The following is an 18432-nucleotide window of genomic DNA, read 5'->3' as shown; positions in this document are numbered from 1 at the left end:
AAAATGCATAAATGTGCCCCAAAAGACATAGCTAGGCAGGGAGCAGTGGTTCACAGCTGTAATCGCAGCACTTTGGGATGCCAAGGCAGGCGGATTGCTTGAGCCCAGGTGTTTGAGACCAGCCTGGGCAACATGGTGAAAACCCTTCTCTACAAAAAATACAAAAATTAGCTGGGCATGGTAGTTTGCACATGTAGCCTCACCTGCTAAGGAGGCTGAGGTGGGAGGATCGCGTGAGCCCAGGAGGTCAAGGCCGCAGTGAGCTGTGATTGTGCCACTGCATTCCAGCCAGGACAACAGAGTGAGATCCTGTTATCTAGTCTGCCATAGACATGTCTAATGTTGTTTATAGCAGCATTATTCATAATAGCAAAAAGCCTGAAACAACCCAACTTTTGAACTTTTCATCAACAATGGTGGTTAAATACATTGTTTTATTCTTGCAATGGAGTATTTATATGGCAATGGACGTTAACAAACTACAGCTATATGCGACAATCTAGGAAACCCCCATATGTAATGTTGTCTATGAGAAGCCACCTACAACGAAGTGCATACTGATGATTCCATTTATATGCAGTTTAAAGCAGAAGAACTTACCTGTAGTGATAGATATCATCACTGTGGTTGTCTTTGGGGAGGAAGGAGGAGGGAGTGGGAGCATGCTCATGGTGAGTGGGCTGCTTCCAAGATGGGGATAACAGTCTGCTTTCTGATCTGGTGGTGGTTACATTATTGTGTTCACTTTGGGAAAAATCATTTGGGTTTTGAACTATACATTTGATTAGTATACTTTTCTGTGTGTGTGGTATACATCAGTCAAAAAGTAAAACATGACAAACAGATACAAAACAGACTAAAAGGAATTATGACACAAACTGATAGTGTTTATTTCTGTGTGATATATGTGACTTGGGTGATATATGTCTGTCTATATATGTATTTTTCCCTAGTATTTTACTTTTATAGTTATAGGGAAAATCCTTATTTATAAACATCAAAACCTGACCCTCATTCGAAAGTTAACATGACTTGTAGCTTTAATGGAATCTAGAATTATAGTATCACAGAAGGCCATCATATGACTTAAGTATGTCATTTCCTTTCTTCCCTAATTAGGCCCTAAAAAGCACCTTGGGGTTTCCTTTGATACGGTTTGAAGACGCTGTGATTAATCTAGATCCATTCACTCGGGTACATCCCTATGAGACCAAGGAGTTCATCATCAATGATATCCTCAAACATTTCCAGGAGGTGAGGCTTGGAGAAGTACTCATTGGCTGGAGCATAAGCAGAATGTTTGTTTTAGTTGTTTGGGAATTTTGGTTACTAAGGCATTACTATTGAGAACCCAGTTAAACATTTCAACTCTGTTGTGTTACGGGTCAGGTCACTTCCCAAGAAGCCCGTATGTGTCATGAAAATCCTGAGATAGTACATTTGACCTATGAGCTGTTCGTTTCATCCCTCAGAGCTAGTCTGAGGGGTTCCTGCTAGATTAGTCATGACTCTTAATGGTTTAGTTGATGCTTTAATAATAACAAAATAATGTTTTTATTTACCAGGCATGGGCCTTCTTTCAGCAACTACACCCATGTTCTTAGAGTCTATGGGATCCTGCATTTGGGTTGAACTTGAAATTTTTTTTTTTTTTTTAATTTATTTTTATTGATCATTCTTGGGTGTTTCTCACAGAGGGGGATTTGGCAGGATCATAGGACAATAGTGGAGGGAGGGTCAGCAGATAAACAAGTGAACAAAGGTCTCTGGTTTTCCTATGCAGAGGACCCTGCGGCCTTCCGTAGTGTTTGTGTCCCTGGGTACTTGAGATTAGGGAGTGGTGATGACTCTTAACGAGCATGCTGCCTTCAAGCATCTGTTTAACAAAGCACATCTTGCACCACCCTTAATCCATTTAACCCTGAGTGGACATAGCACATGTTTCAGAGAGCACAGAGTTGGGGGTAAGGTCACCGATCAACAGGATCACAAGGCAGAAGAATTTTTCCTAGTACAGAACAAAATGAAAAGTCTCCCGTGTCTACCTCCCTCTACACAGACATGGCAACCATCCGATCTCTCAATCTCTTCCCCGCCTTTCCCCCGCTTCTATTCCACAAAACCGCCATTGTCATCATGGCCCATTCCCAATGAGCTGCTGGGTACACCTCCCAGACGGGGCGGTGGCCGGGCAGAGGGGCTCCTCACTTCCCAGTAGGGGCGGCCGGGCAGAGGCGCCCCTCATCTCCCGGACCGGGCAGCTGGCCAGGCGGGGAGCTGACCCCCCCACCTCCCTCCCAGACGGGGCGGCTGGCCAGGCAGAGGGGCTCCTCACTTCCCAGTAGGGGCGGCCGGGCAGAGGCGCCCCTCACCTCCCAGACGGGGCGGCTGGCCGGGCAGGGGGCTGACCCCCCCCACCTCCCTCCCGGACGGGGCGGCTGGCCGGGCGGGGGGCTGACCCCCCCACCTCCCTCCCGGACAGGGCGGCTGTCCAGGCGGGGGGCTGACCCCCCCACCTCCCTCCCGGATGGGGCGGCTGGCCAGGCGGGGGGCTGACCCCCCTACCTCCTTCCCGGACCGGGCGGCTGGCCGGGCAGAGGGGCTCCTCACTTCCCAGTAGGGGCGGCCGGGCAGAGGCGCCCCTCACCTCCCGGACGGGGCGGCTGGCCGGGCAGGGGGGCTGACCCCCCCACCTCCCTCCTGGACGGGGTGGCTGGCCGGGCAGAGGGGCTCCTCACTTCCCAGTAGGGGTGGCCGGGCAGAGGCGCCCCTCACCTCCCGGACGGGGCGGCCGGCCGGGCGGGGGGCTGACCCCCCCACCTCCCTCCCGGACAGGGCGGCGGGCCAGGCGGGGGGCTGACCCCCCCCACCTCCCTCCCGGATGGGGCGGCTGGCCGGGTGGGGGGCTGACCCCCCCACCTCCTTCCCGGATGGGACGGCTGGCCGGGCAGAGGGGCTCCTCACTTCCCAGTAGGGGCGGCCGGGCAGAGGCGCCCCTCACCTCCCGGACGGGGCGGCTGGCCGGGCGGGGGGCTGACCCCCCCCACCTCCCTCCCGGTCGGGGCGGCTGGCCTGGTGGGGGGCTGACCCACCCACCTCCCTCCCGGACGGGGCGACTGGCCGGGCGGGGGGCTGACTCCCCCACCTCCCTCCCGGACGGGGTGTCTGGCTGGGCGGGGGGCTGACCCCCTCCACCTCCTTCCCGGACGGGGCGGCTGGCTGGGCAGAGGGGCTCCTCACTTCCCAGTAGGGGCGGCTAGGCAGAGGCGCCCCTCACCTCCCAGATGGGGTGGCTGGCCGGGCAGGGGGCTGACCCCCCCCCACCTCCCTCCTGGACGGGGCGGCTGGCCAGGCGGGGGGCTGACCCCCCCACCTCCCTCCCAGACGGGGCGGCTGGCCGGGCGGGGGGCTGACCCCCCCACCTCCCTCCTGGACGGGGCGGCTGGCCAGGCGGGGGGCTGACCCCCCCACCTCCCTCCCGGACGGGGCGGCTGGCCGGGCTGGGGGCTGACCCCCCCACCTCCCTCCCGGACGGGGCGGCTGGCCTGGTGGGGGCTGACCCCCACCTCCCTCCTGGATGGGGTGGCTGCCGGGCAGAGACGCTCCTCACTTCCCAGACGGGGTGGCTGCCGGGCGGAGGGGCTCCTCACTTCTCATATGGGGTGGTTGCCAGGCGGAGGGTCTCCTCACTTCTCAGACAGGGCGGCTGGGCAGAGACGCTCCTCACCTCCCAGACGGGGTCGCGGCCGGGTAGAGGCGCTCCTCACTTCCCAGACGGGGCGGCGGGGCAGAGGCGCTCCCCACATCTCAGACGATGGGCGGCTGGGCAGAGACGCTCCTCACTTCCTAGATGGGATGGTGGCCGGGAAGAGGCGCTCCTCACTTCCTAGCTGGGATGGCGGCTGGGCAGAGACGCTCCTCACTTTCCAGACTGGGTAGCCAGGCAGAGGGGCTCCTCACGTCCCAGATGATGGGCGGCCAGGCAGAGACGCTCCTCACTTCCCAGACGGGGTGGCGGCCGGGCAGAGGCTGCAATCTCGGCACTTTGGGAGGCCAAGGCAGGCGGCATGCTTCGCCGGGTGGTCAGAGCTATTCGCCCATAGTCCGTAGCCCAGAGCCGGGGCTGCTCCGCTCTCCGTCCCGGGGGGCCGGGGCCGGGCTGGAGGCGTGCGAGCCTCTCACCGCCGCCTCCCAGCCGATATTTATAGCGCTTGGGTGAAGGCGCTGAGCCCCTCGGGCACGGCCGTCAGCCCCTTCCCGGAGCAGTCCACCCGACGGTCGCCGTCGCAGCTGCAGGGCGCCGCGCAGAGAGGCAGCACGCGCCGCTGGGCCCGGCCGAGCCCGAACTTGAAATTTTTTAAATCACCTTGGACATTTTCCATTTTGTATTTATTATCCAGACTGCAAAGATCAAAAAGTAAAGGCAAGGCATATTCTTCAATGAATAGATAGGTCAAGATCGTATCAAATTTAGTAGCTTTCAAAGTTAAAATATATTTTATTCTCACTTCCTTTTCTCCATTCCCCGTTTCCTTTTTTGACTATCCTTATTGGTGATATTTCCACCTAACTAAGGAAAGTGATACAGCAGATATCACTGGAACCTGGGATCAGGCAATTGGAAGTACAGAAAGAGTGGAGGGGGGCAGTCATGGTGGCTCACACCTGTAATCCGAGTACTTGGTGGGAGGCCAAGGCAGGAGGATCACTTGAGCTCAGGAGTTCAAGACCAGCCTAGGCAACATATTGAGACCCCATCTCTACAAAATATAGAAAAAAGAGATTAGCTGGTTGTAGAGGTCTTGCCTGTAGTCCCAGCTACGGGAAGCTGAGGTAGGAGGACTGCTTGAGCCCAGGAGGTCAAGGCTGCAGTGAGCCACGGTGATGCCACCTCACCTCAGCCTGTGTGACTGAGACCCTGCTTCAAAGAAAGAAAGAAACAGTGGAGGTTTGCTTGATAAGTCTCTCCATGCCTTCTTCAGGCCCCCCACCCACACCACAGCTTATGAGAGGAACTGTAAATCTACCTCTCTTCCTCACTTTCCTTTTATAATTCTCCCTGCTGGTGATTACTTCTCTATTTGTAGGCATGATGAAAAGGAGAGTATGATGTATATAGTAGCAAATACTCATAAGAATGCTTCCTGTTTCATAGCTATTTTTATTCTTCTAACTGGCTTGGAAGAGTATGTGTATTGGGATATGTGTATTGGGAGAAGCTTAGGTGGTGCTCCTGAAAGGACAGGAGATTATTTTGCAGTTGATGAAGATTAAAAACTTTTAATCTTGTTACTTGTAGTAATGAGAATGGAGAACAAAATAGATTTCTAAGCTCTTCGCTTGGGACACTGGTATCTGCAAATATAAGTAGATGCTGATTGGACTTTTCTCTTCCTGTTCCATTTGGCAGGAACTCCTCAGCCAGGCAGCTCGAATCCTGGGATCAGTGGATTTTCTTGGCAATCCTATGGGGCTTTTGAATGATGTTTCTGAAGGGGTTACTGGACTGATAAAATATGGAAATGTCGGGGGCCTCATCAGAAATGTTACACACGGAGTATCAAACTCTGCTGCCAAGGTAAGGAAATAGAGGTGAAATTCCATTATAATTAACCTCACGAGTCTTCTACAGTACTACAATTTCTTTTATAGTTAATGGGCTGTGAGAAGTTATATTCGTGGCTTTTGCTTCATTGCCCACATGCCTTGCCTTTTCCTCACCTCCAATCACCTGCCACCAGGTGCACTGAGTCCACCTCTGAAATACCTCTTCCTCCTTCCTCTCCATTGCCACTGCCTTAGTCCAGGCATTGCGTATCTCTTACCTGGGTCACTGCAATAGCCCCCAGCACCCTGGACCTTTCACGATGACCCCTACACCTTTCACTGTGCCACCAGAATGAACTCACTGGATGGTGCCATTCTCCTGCCTGAGATCTACCAGTTATTGCCCACAGTTTACAGGGAAAGTCCAAGCTGAAGTACAGCCTTCTATAATGACAACAACCTTTTAAGCCGCCTGAAACCAGCAGCAGATGGACAGTGATGTCATTCTCCAGTATCTTGCAGCTAGTTGACTGGTTTGTTCACTGACATCTTAATTCGTGGACATTTTCTTAGTTCACTCTGTATTTTCTGGCAGGAATTGATTATATGCGAAGCTGGAAAAGGTGAAGCGAGTTGAAGGTAGTTGCTATTTGACATACAGCCCTCCAAAGAGCTCTGCTTTTTTTCTCTTCCTTTCATCTCAACACACTTTTCTTGTAGAGACTGGCTTTTTCATGAATGAACTCATTTGGAGGAAACACCTGTACTCTCTGCTTATTTACTGTGGAGAGAGCATTTTTGTAGTGAGATCACAGGTGTACTTGCGCCACAGGGTGATATGACATAAAAGTAGCTTTACCAAAGAGATCTTTGTGGCACCGCCTAGAAATGTATCTTGAAGAGGAGGTAAGAGAGTCGAGTTGAATAGCATTTCTCTGTGGTACGGTGTTCTCGTTAATAATGTGTGAAAGCTGAGAATTTATTCTTTTTTCCCCAAACTATTTTCTAGGGATGATAGATTGGTCAGATCAGTTCTGTAGGATTATCGAACCAGACCAAAGTGTACTTTTTGGCTTGTGGTTCAAAATAAGCAACAGTCTTTTCTTTTTCTTTTTTCTTTTTTTTCTTTTTCGAGACAGAGTCTTGGCCTGTCGCCCAGACTGGAGTGCAATGGTGTGATCTCTGCTCACTACAACCTCTGCCTCCCGAGTTCAAGCAACTCTCCTGCCTCAGCCTCCCAAGTAGCTGGGATTACAGGTGCCCGGCACCACACCCCATTGATTTTTTGTATTTTTTAGTAGAGACGGAGTTTTGCCATTTGGCCAGGCTGGTCTCGAACTCCTGACCTCAAGTGATCCACCAACCTCGGCCTTCCAAAGTGCTGGGATTACAGGTGTGAGCCACTGTACCCAGACAGCAACAGTCTTTTAGAGAGACTTTCCCACTCATGGTTTGAAAGTGGTGAGACTCAGGTTCAAAGTCTGAACTAGCATGTACTTTTCTGCCTTGAATCCTTTCTCACACTCCCATGTTCCCTTACCCCTCACGCATCATAAAACCTCATAGTGGTAACACAGATCCCTCACTCTTCTTGCTTTAGCTCTTGGACTTGATATAAATGAATGAACTTAAATATTTAGTTGTAAATGCCCAGTTAACATATTTTATTAAATTTTATTAACTTTATTGAATTCTAATTGACCTAAGAAAGTCTTCTTGGTTTTATAATTTCTTTGTTTTTGTACCCTGGGCTTTACCATAATTTTAAAAATGAAGATGCTTATGATTTAACAATAGGACTTCCTCAGTGTGGAATAGAAATGCACCTACTTCACAGGTTTATTGTGAGAACAAAATAAGGTATGACGTTACAAAAATTTTGAAAAATACAGAGTGAAGAAGATAAATAGGTCATTACTTTGACTGTAGTATTTGCATGGAGACTTGAGCCACCAGGAAGCCATTAGTGCTCTTGAAACGAAAACCAATCTATTATGAACTACAGAGAAGGAGGGTCTGGGACACTGAGAGTAGGAGAGTCAAACCCCATCAGGGCCAGTTTGACTCTTAGGAACCTCCATAGTTCACTGGGTTAAGAATGAAGAAGCTGTTCAAGTGCCTGTGACATCTCAACAGGAGAGACCTCCTAGGAGTTTCTCCAGGGTCTCCTGGCAACATCCTAGTGAAAGGATTGGCCCTTTATTCTCCTTGGTTTGTGGAAGTCTCGTTTGTTTCCTGGTTTTTCTGTTTTCCCTGAAAAACTGTTTTTGAAGCTTGAGGGTCAGCATGAGATTATAACTTAGGCAGAAAGAAAGGGCAGTGTCCTCCCTACCCCCACCCTCATCCTGGATCTATATGAAGGCCTGGGGGCAGTGATAATACATTTGATTGGGTATCATGCTTTGTATGTTGCCAGATTTATATAAGGGTATTGCTTTCCAGGGAACGAGTCCTCTGGTATGGGAACTTCCCTTCCCATGGGGTTGGGTTCCTTCATATAGTTGTCTTGCCTTTAATAAGCTACTAGTATTGGAGCCACAGGCTGCACCTGAGGGGATTGCTATGTAATTTACAGGCATAGATTGTGTATTAGTCCATTCTTGCTTTGCTCTAAAGAAATACCTGAGACTGGGTAATTTATAAGAAAAGAGGTTTAATTGACTCACGGTTGTGCAGGCTGTACAGGAGGCATGATGCCAGCATCTGCTTCTGGCGAAGTCTTAGGAAGCTTCCAATCATGGTGGAAGGTGAAGCAGGTGTCTCACGTGGCAGGAGTGGGAGCAAGGGAAAGAAGGGGGAGGTGCTACATACTTTTAAACAGCCAGATCTCATGAGAACTTGCTCAATATCATGAACACCAAGGGGATGGTACTAATCCATTCATAAGAAATCCACCCTTGTAATCCACATACCTCCCACCAGGTCCCAGCTCCAACATTGGGGATTATAATTCAACGTGAGATTTGAGGGACAAACACCATACTATATCACATTGCTTAACATCAGGGATACATTTTGAGAATCATTTTACTAGGTGATTTCATTGCTGTGCGAACATCATAGAGTATACTTACACAAACCTAGATGGAATACAGCCTATTCCACACCTCGGCTATCTGGATAGCCTATTGCTCCTAGGCTGCAAAACTGTACAGCATGTTAAAGATATCTAAACCTAGAAAAGGTAGAGTAAAAGTATGGTATTATAATCTTATGGGTGGATTGTCGTATATGCAGCCCGTAGTTGACCAAAATGTTATTTGGCACATGACTGTATTTTGATACCAGCAATCTTAGGTGTTTATAGAGATGTAAAAACTAGTTATATCTCTAAGATGAGAAAGCAAATAAACACAAAATGACCACTTCTTATAGGAAATGGTAGATCTAAATGGGTCTATCCGTTGAATACCCATTCAGGTCATCTGTGATTCTGCACGTATGTGGTTGGACTAAAGATGTGCATTTTCTTGTAGTTTTGTGGGTTGAAATCAACCTTTAAAGTTGTTTTAGGGGAATGTTTTGTTTGTTTCTCTGTGTACACCAGAGGAGTTTGAGGAAGTACAAATGACCACAAGAATCAACTGTTGGCCTGTGTCAGTTATTGCTTTAAAGAGTGCCTGAGTTCCAGTGATTAAAAAAGGGTCAGAGGGGACAGAACTGCACCTCACTGAGCCCCTGCCAGTGCACTGCACTTTACTGCAAAGACCAGAGGGCTTTAGCCTGGTTCAATGGGCTTTGAGTGTAGTGGAGAAGTTCATAAACCTCTTAAATTAATTGTAAATATTGTATAAATGTGCATTTTTCTGGGATGAGGGTCCAATGTTTCTTTTGTATCCTCAGGGAGAGATTCTTGCCTCCAAAGATTGTAAGCCATTATTATAGACATAGGTTTGTACATTGAGGGGAGCTTGGGGCTGGTAGTCAGGATTGCCAGCACTTTAATTGTATTTCTACCTTTAAATAATCTTTTCCTCTGTTAAGAGATTTGTTTTTAACATTTATGAAAAGATGATGGTAACTCCCCCTGTCACACTGGCCTGAGGAGCAAAAGAGATGAAGTATATGAAACCCAGTGAGGAGTTAAAAGGAATTCATTCTGTCACATAAGAAGATAATAGACCTGTAGGGTTTAGTCATCTGTGGATAGATGCACAAATTTTAAATTTCAGGTCTATAGTGTATCCACTTGTGGAATTTCTCATTTCTTTTTTCTCCCCCCAGAGCGTTCCTGCAAAAGAAACGTCTCATTTCATCTCTGTTGTTTAATTTATTTAATACTGGCTTCAAGGAAATATAAGTAGGAAATAACCTATGCCCTTTTATCTCAGTTATTTCTCTTTGCCTTTCTTTCTCATCTCCCAACGCTAGAAATCAGCATATGGATTCAAATGTAAGATTTAAGTCTTAGCCACCAAATTGTGAGCATCTAACCCATGACTCCCCTGCCTGGGTCTTGGCAAGATGACTCTAGCCCTTAGCGGAACTTCAAAGATCTGATCCCATTCCTGAGGTCATGGCAAGGCAATCGCTTCTGGAAGGACTTCTCTGAATGTGATTTATTTAAGAAAATGACAGCATTTCATATTCCAAACCCATGTCAGAGGAGAAAGTTTCTTTCTGCAGCATGAGTTGCAAAAAGTATACTTTCTTCTAGTTGTGTGTCATGTGAAGAATATCTGCAAGACACTCTAACGTCTTTTAAAGGCAGAGAACTGGGAGGGCCCCCTATTGATGAAATTTCCTCTCTTATAGACTCAAGCTTCATTTTTACCTTCATTCTTGTGTGATATTTTCACATACATAGCTATCCTCAACAAAATAAATAAAGTACTTCTTAAATTAACAAAATCTCAGATATTAACAATAGAGCAAATGATCCCACTGTCTTTTCTGCCCCTGTAGAAACTGTGTTTGCTCTGCACCGTTGTTATCTGGTCTTCCTAAGGGAAGAAAGCCAACAGCATACTTAATTTCTTCCAGCAAAGGAGAGAAGCACTTTCAGTCATCACTAATGAAACCTCTGCTCATTCTGTCCTATTTTCCATCCCCCTTTTTTTGAGACAGTCTCACTCACTCTATCGCCCAGGCTGGAGTGCAGTGGTGCAACCTCGGCTCACTGAACTCTCTACCCTCCTGGGTTCAAGCGATCCTCCCACCTCAGCCTCCAGAGTAGCAGAGATTACAAGGATTACAAGCATGTGCCACCATGCTCGACTAATTTGTATTTTTAGTAGAGACGGGGTTTCACCATGTTGGCCAGGCTGGTCTTGAACTCCTGACCTCAAGTGATCTGCCCTCCTTGGCCTCCCAAAGTGCTGAGATTACACACTTGAGCCACTGCGCCCAGCCTCATCCCCTTCAGTATGTCTTTATCAAGTCAATATAGGATGCTTTTGATTCTGGGTACCTTTTTGATCCCATGTTTGTTTTGATTCTGTGTTTATGAATACAGATATTTTCATAATTTGTCGTGTTCTTAACAAATTATTTTCATAGTGGTTATTTGCTATTCATGTAAATTAGAATTCATTGTTCATTGTTTGCTACATGTTAATTTTACTAATAACTTTTATAGTTGTATGGTAGTTTTCCATTTTTCTCTTTTGCTTTGTGGTATTTATTTCTACCAGGCCCAAATTTCCCAGCTCAAATTCTGCAGATCAAATTTTTGTCAAGGAGATGTGAGTTTTCTGCCAGTTTTTAGTTAATGCATTTTATTCTATGTTGTTTTAGCCATTGTTTCATTGTCTTAAATCAGTTTTGTTTTTTATGAATTTGACAAAGATCTAATTTTTTAGATGATTTCTTGGTGCAAACAGCATTAGTAGGAAAAGGTGTAGGAACAGGGTTGAAACACTGCACTTCATTGTGGAATACATACTAATGTATAAACATTTGTTGAGCACCTCCTGTTGGTTAGGCTTGGTGAGAGACCCTTTATATACATTGTCTTCTGTATGTTAAGCTCTATTCTGCCAATCAGGAAACTGGGAGTTAGAAAAGTTAAGTCTTCAAGGTCACACAGCTAGAGGTGACAGGGGTGGATCTGAATCCAAGTCCAGCTAATTTTGAAGGTCTTTTTTTTTTTTTTTCTTACAGGATGTTTTTCCTTTGTGTTTGTAAGGCATTCTTCTAGGCACTGCAGAGAATATGAAACATTAATTACTGCTGACTTCCCACCAGAAGCCTCTTATTTGATGTCACTGTGTAGCTGGTCAGTGACCACTATCGTAGCATTCTTGGCACAAAGCAGGCCCTCAGGAAGTGCTGGTGCCCACCGTCATTCTCGTGTTAGGTTGTTTGTGGCTGTCACCGTCTTCTTTATAGGCAATAAGAACCTTGGCAATTGCAACCATGGTTTTACTCATGTGATATCATTTGATCATCAGAATTACCTGGTCAGTAGCTAGATGGGCATTTTTAGCCCCATTATGTAAATGAAGAAACTGAGGCCCAGATTGGTCAGGTGACTTTCCCAAGATCAGCCAGATTACTACAGAGCTGAGACCTGGCTCTTCTGTACTGGCATCTCAGTTCTCATTTTTAATTAGACTTTTGAGATATCACTTAACTACAAGATTTATTCTAGACATGCCTCTATATGTTAAACAAATAAACCAAAAAAATAAAATAAAAAGCAAACCAAACAAAAAGCCCTACCTAGTCCCACAGTGAACTTTGATAACTTTTAGGAAAACTGTCTGAAGATAAATACAAGCAAGTTGAGACCGAGAAAACGAGAAATTCAGACAGTTCAGATAGTTCAGTAGAAAATCTAGCTAGGACTTTAAATACCATTTTGTTCCATTTCTTTGGTTTCTGTTTGGGACAGCAGTGTGGAGGAGCTGCTTCTCTTCGAAGCAAACCTTTCACCAGCCTTTTGTCCCAGGACACCAGATTTGGTGCCTAGCCATGATCCAGTGGAAACTGACTTTCCTGTCCCTGCACAGAGACTCTCAGCCAGCCCCTGCCATCAGCCAGCCTTCTGTCATATATACTATGACCTTGTTGAGGAGAGAGGGGCCCATCTGCCTTTTGTTTAAGAAACAGCATTTTTTGTTGTTGTTTATTTTGCAGTCACTGTATTTATAAGGCTCAAACAAAACTAAGAGCAATGTTTATTCAAGGTGAAAATTTTATCTTTGCACAAAAGAATGCACTGAGTGAGTCCCTGCATGGATTCTGAAGGCGAAAAGGCAATTTATGACTTGTATCTGTTTTTGTCATTATGTATGACTGCTCCATTTTATAGTTGAGCTGATTATCCCCATAATAGCTTTTCCATGTACCTATAAGCAAGTAATAGGTGAATGCCTTCTCATAAGCATTGGGGTTTTAGTGTATTTAAGTTGGCACAAAACTTCAGGGTAAATGAAATTCACTTCAGACAGTGATCTTTCCCTTAGAGAATGTAAGGCTTTCTATTTTCAAAAAGACTTTGATCCTAAATAAGTCACCCGAGGGATTTCTTTTCCAGCCAAGAGGAGGTACCTTCGAGTTGTTGTACATAGGGAAATGACTCAAATTTTTGGCATCAGAATTTTTGTTTTATTTTCCTCTGATAATTTTCAGTACTAAAATCATTCCCTTAGTCTGAGCTCTTTTTGGTTAGAAGCAAATTTTAGATGCTGAATGACTCACCCTAACTTGGGCAACTGTCAACCATCTTGGGGGATCTGATAAAAGTGTATTTGTGGGGGCCGGGGTAGAGTGGTGTCATGAGAACTGCAAGTGACCAAAATTCACGGGCAGTCCCCATGTACCTCACTGAGCAGCCTCGCGCATGAAGGAGCCAGGTGAGCAGAGTTTGCTCATGAAGGAGCCAGGTGAGCAGGGTTTAGCTTTCCCCCTTTTCCACCCTAATCAGGTAGCTCAGTAGCCAGAAGTGACAGAGCAGGGAATGAGTGATGCCACTATTGATGTCCTGTTTTTGAAACAGAAAGAAAAAGTTCAAAACTTCTTCATTTCCTAATGGTAGTTCAGTTAAGAACAAGCTTCTTCAGATTTCTTTTTTTTTAAGGCCTGAACATGTCATATTTGAGAGGAATTCACTTGATCTTCCAAAACTGGAGCCTGTGTGGTAGAAAAGTATGTTCAGTTGCAAAGTTGAAAAGACAGAAAATATTTGTGTCCCCCAAAAGTAGTGGTTTTCTACCCTAGTGTAAACATGGTTTATAAAGGAATCATGTGTTCAAGCTTTCTTAGGTTGGCTGGTGACCCTTGGCATTGTGGTTATGCATCCCTTTTCTGTGATTCAGTATTCTTCACATCAGTCTTTGGCCTTTCTTGAAAAATTGTGACAAACTTTAAGTGAGATAAAATTTTCAAGACACTCACTCTGTTTGGAAGGTTCTTTCTAATTTTTTTTAAAATTTCTTTCTCCCTTATAATTGTTCTTTCTAAAAGTCTGTCTCCATCTTGAAGAAAAGCTGAATCAAAGTTTATTCTTAGGAGAAAGAGGGAATGTCTTGGTCAATATCACGCTTAAAAATCAGAAAGCAGGCCGGGCATGGTGGCTGACACCTGTAATCCCAGCACTTTGGGAAGCCGAGGCAGGTGGGTCACCTGAGGTCAGGAATTCGAGACCAGCATGACCCAACATGGTGAAACCCCACCTGTACTATAAATACAAAAATTAGCTAAGCGTGGTGGCGCATGCCTGTAATCCCAGCTATTCAGGAGGCTGAAACAGGAGAATCGCTTGAACCCAGGAGGCGGAGGTTGCAGTGAGCTGAGATTGTGCCACTGCACTCCAGCCTGGGTGACAGAACAATGTTGTTTCTGTCTTAAAAAAAAAAAAAAAATCAGCGATGTGAAGAGTGTAGCCATCATTTATTAACTCCTACATGTTGAATATGGGCCTAGGATCTTTCCCTATGCTCTCTCATGTAACTTTCACATATACCCAATAGGAAGGAAGGAAGGAAGGGAGGAAGAGAGGGAGGGAGGGAGGGAAGGAGGATTAAGCCCATTTTACAGATGAGAAAAATTAGACTCAGACTCTTCAGGAACCTTGATTGAAATTTAATAATGACTCATTGGAGCTAGAAGTTTTCGAAAAAAATTAATTTGGGAGGCAGCCTCTATTTTTCCTCCACACAATGCAACTTCTCAGGTATAATCTTTTACCAAACTCAAAACGTTATAGAAGCAAAACCATGAGCCGTTGGAAACAACATTACTTAAAAGTAAAGCTCAAGCAGTCTTCCATTCATTCCCAACTTTAACACCTCTGTGTTGGGCCTTGGAATTTTCCAACTGTAATTTCTAAGCTTTCCGAAATTAATCTTTACTATCTGGAAATCTCTAGTCTAGTGTAAAAGGGTTGAAATGAGAGAAGAGGATTGGGAGATTTTTCTTCATTCAAATAGAAAATGTATGACTCAAAAGCATTTGAGTAAGCTGACGAAGCTGATGTTCCTGTTCCAAGATTTATTCAAATTTAAATCATGTGGGATGTGCAGTCCCCAGGCCTTTCCTCCTGCCTGGCCCAGGAAGCAGAGCAGAGCTTTGGACCACTTTGGTATGAGCTGACAGTGAGCTTCAGATCACTTTCCTGATGACTGTCTGCCTCTAAATGCTATGTGTTAAGTTGTAATTTCTTTAAGCCATTTCTGAACTTCACTCCTTTAAGCATTTCTAAACAACTAGGATATCATTTTAAAATAATAGTGTTTAATTTTCAGGGCAGAGTACCCAGAATTAGGGAGAGTTGTGCATTCCCACTAACAATTACAGGCAGAAAATAAACTCATTGTCCCCAATAGTCCTTTTCTTTCCTTACCCTTTTCCCCTTAGTTTGTCCTATAGCTTTTCAAATTTTGTAGATTTTTTGTCTCTCAGTTCTGCTAACAGATTGGCTTTCAGATGCTTAGTGACACCATTGCTTGAATTAAGAAGCCAGAGGGAGAATGTTGGGGAGAGTGTGTTATTCCTGAGAGTTTTAAATTTAGTTCTGCAGCCGGGCACAGTGGTTCACACCTGCAATCCCAGCACCTTGGGAGGCTGAGGCAGGTGGATCGCCTGAGGTCAGGAGTTTGAGACCAGCCTGGCTAACATGGTGAAACCTCGTCTCTACTAAAAATAAAAAAATTAGCTGGGTGTGGTGGCAGGCGCCTGTAATCCCAGCTACTCGGGAGGCTGAGGCAGGAGAATTGCTTGAACCTGGGAGGTGGAGGTTGCAGTGAGCCAAGATCACGCCATTGCACTCCAGCCTAGGCGACAAGAGTGAGACTTTGTCTCAAGAAATAAATAAATAAATAAATTTAGTTCTGTTGAACTGAACTATGGTTTGCTTCTTGGAGGAATGGAACAATATGATTTAGAGTTTCATCATTCCTTATTGGAAGAATAATAATACCACTTTATATTTGTCTCGATTTTTAGTTGTTGGTAAAGCATTTAGATAGCTTTGATCCTTTCTATAAGCCTAAAACTAGGTAAATGGTATTATTATTGTCATTATTTTATTATTATTATTATTATTATTATTATTATCACTCCTGTTACCATTTTATGGATGAAGAAACGGAGACCCAGTGGAAGTAAATAATTTTGCTTAAGATGGCCAAACAAAAAGTGGTAGAGCTTTTGCACTTCTTCCTAGCTCCCCTGACTCCTGGAACATTGCTGGACAGCACAGTCAGCCCTCCATATCTGTGGGTTCTGTATTCATGAATTTAACCAACCACAGATCAAAACCGAAAAAAAAAAGGATAGTTGTGTCTGTACTGAACATGTACATGTTTTCTTCCTTGTCATTATTCCCTAAAGCATACAGAATAACAGCTATTTACATAGCATTTACATGGTAAAGTAATGTGTTATAAGTAATCTAGTGATGATTTATATACAGGAAGTTGTGTGTAGGTTGTATACAAATACCACACTATTTTATATCAGGGACTTCAGCATCTGTGGATGGATGGTGTCTTCTGCATGTCCAGGAACCAGTCCCCAATGGATACTGAGGGACAGCTGTACTTCTTAACCTGATACTGCAGGTTAAGATTCACAACATCGTCTCCATATTATAGTTGGGTTTTCCAGTGCCAGTGTTGTCTGTGAGCCTTGTTAGCCTCTCCTTCCCTGCAGAATGAGTTTCAGAGAACAGAGGTGGAGAAAAATGTATCTTTCCCTCTTAGAGGCTTGTTGCACTGTTCATTAACCATGCTGCTATTTTTATGAGGCATTTCAGAGTCATATATCTGAGAGTTCACAAAGAAACAATGTATGACAAGAATAATTCTTGTAGCAGTTTTTGTGAAGCGGAGGATGGTAGGGAGAAAATTTAAGCTTATGTCAGGACATTACATTAAGTAATTTCTACAGTGTTGGGGATGAGGGAGAATCCCCCCTAAGAGGAAAAGGAAGATACTTCTAGAAGCGGGTGAGAGTCTGGCTTTTCCTTGGCTTTCCTCATAGCCACATGATGGCATGTCCTGCCTGACTTGGAAGGGAGGCCTCAGCATGTCCTGAAGTAGTGATGTGGAGGCGCAGTTGGACCCTGGATACAGGCACAGGCATATCACACTCACCTCCAGCAGGCAAGGGGGAATTACAGCTTCGCTTTTCCTTTTCTATTACACACCAGTGGGGAAGCCCTCCAGTGCCATTCCTAAGAACAAGGATGTTTTCTAGTTAGGCACATAAGGATGATCAAGATAAGCTCAAAAACTAGGAGCCACATTGGAGAAGTCAGGTTTAAAGTGTGCAGAGAACATGACAGAGAGTGGACTGTGCGCCATTTGTCCAGTCATGCTTGTGCTGTCCTCCCCTTGCGCTTGTACTCAGTCTTGCCTCTGATTGGGGTCCCCTTCTCTGTTTCTGGCCAGAGGCTCCAAGTCTGTAAGGCCCAGCCCACGTGCCATGTTAAGAATGTGATCTCTCCCCACTGTGAGTTCCCATGGCCCCGTGTGCTTCCGTTACAGCAGGCACCAGATTTTACCTTGAATTGTAACCATTTGTGCACACATCTCTGATATCCGTCAACATTTCTCACATCACCAATTAGGTGCTGGGCGCTGTGAAAGAATGTTAGAAAGGAAGACTTAGAAAATGTTTTCTTCCTTTTGTGAGGATGTGGAACAGGTAAGGCAGAGAAGGAGTAAGTAATGATAATCCAGAGGAAATAAGTATTGCAGTGGGGTCTGTGCAAACTGCACAGTTCCATGAGAGAAGTGCTGTGGGGCCAGGGGTAAGAACACTTGATTGTGTTCCTCAAGGATGAGATTGGCTGGAGACAAAAGATGGAATGCAACAGTCTGTATTTATTTGCATCCCAGAGTAGACCCTGTGGAGGGGGGCCAGGATTTTATCTGACAACTTTTTTTTTTTTTTTTTGCCAGTCTCCCCTCTAGCCATAAATAGTTATTGTAAGGAAAATTAAAGTGATCCAGGTTGTATCCATGTGGGCTGTCTTTTATCTGGCATAGCATTTTTCACATGCTGTACATTCAATGAATGTGTTATTGTCTAGCTATTTTCTGTTTTTTATGGAAACAAACAAACCTTTTTTTTTTTCTTTTTGAGATGGAGTTTCACTCTTGTCACCCAGGCTGGAGTGCAGTGGTGTGATTTCAGCCGACTGCAACCTCTGCCGCCTAGGTTCAAGTGATTCTCCTGCCTCAGCCTCCCAAGTAGCTGGGATTACAGGCACCCACCACCATGCCAGGCTAATTTTTACAGTTTTAGTAGAGATGGGGTTTTGCCATGTTGGCCAGCTTGTCTCAAACTGTTGACCTCAGCTGATCCACCCACCTCGGCCTCCCAAATTGCTGGCATTACAGGCGTGAGCCACTGCACTTAGCCCATACAAACTTTTTAAAGGTTTATTTACAAGTTTCCCCCCAAACATATCTGTAAGCTGCTGAATAGCCAAAA

General features: G+C 45.4%; 1 protein-coding gene across 6 annotated transcripts in view; it reads left to right on the top strand.

Annotated features, from left to right (window-relative positions):
* The window catches only part of VPS13D (vacuolar protein sorting 13 homolog D), a 283963-nt gene that overhangs the window by 183120 nt on the left and 82411 nt on the right, over positions 1-18432 (top strand). For all 6 annotated transcript variants that reach the window (XM_034955636.3, XM_034955634.3, XM_034955631.3 and 3 more), the window contains 2 exons: positions 1120-1254; positions 5411-5578. In XM_034955636.3, the coding sequence (XP_034811527.3) occupies positions 1120-1254; positions 5411-5578 (303 nt within the window). The remainder of the gene's footprint in view (positions 1-1119; positions 1255-5410; positions 5579-18432) is intronic.

Source organism: Pan paniscus, chromosome 1 (genome assembly GCF_029289425.2).
Source record: "Pan paniscus chromosome 1, NHGRI_mPanPan1-v2.0_pri, whole genome shotgun sequence".
Lineage (NCBI taxonomy): Eukaryota > Metazoa > Chordata > Mammalia > Primates > Hominidae > Pan > Pan paniscus.
Note: the sequence above shows the minus strand (reverse complement) of the source record. Positions and strands in the feature narration are given on the sequence as shown.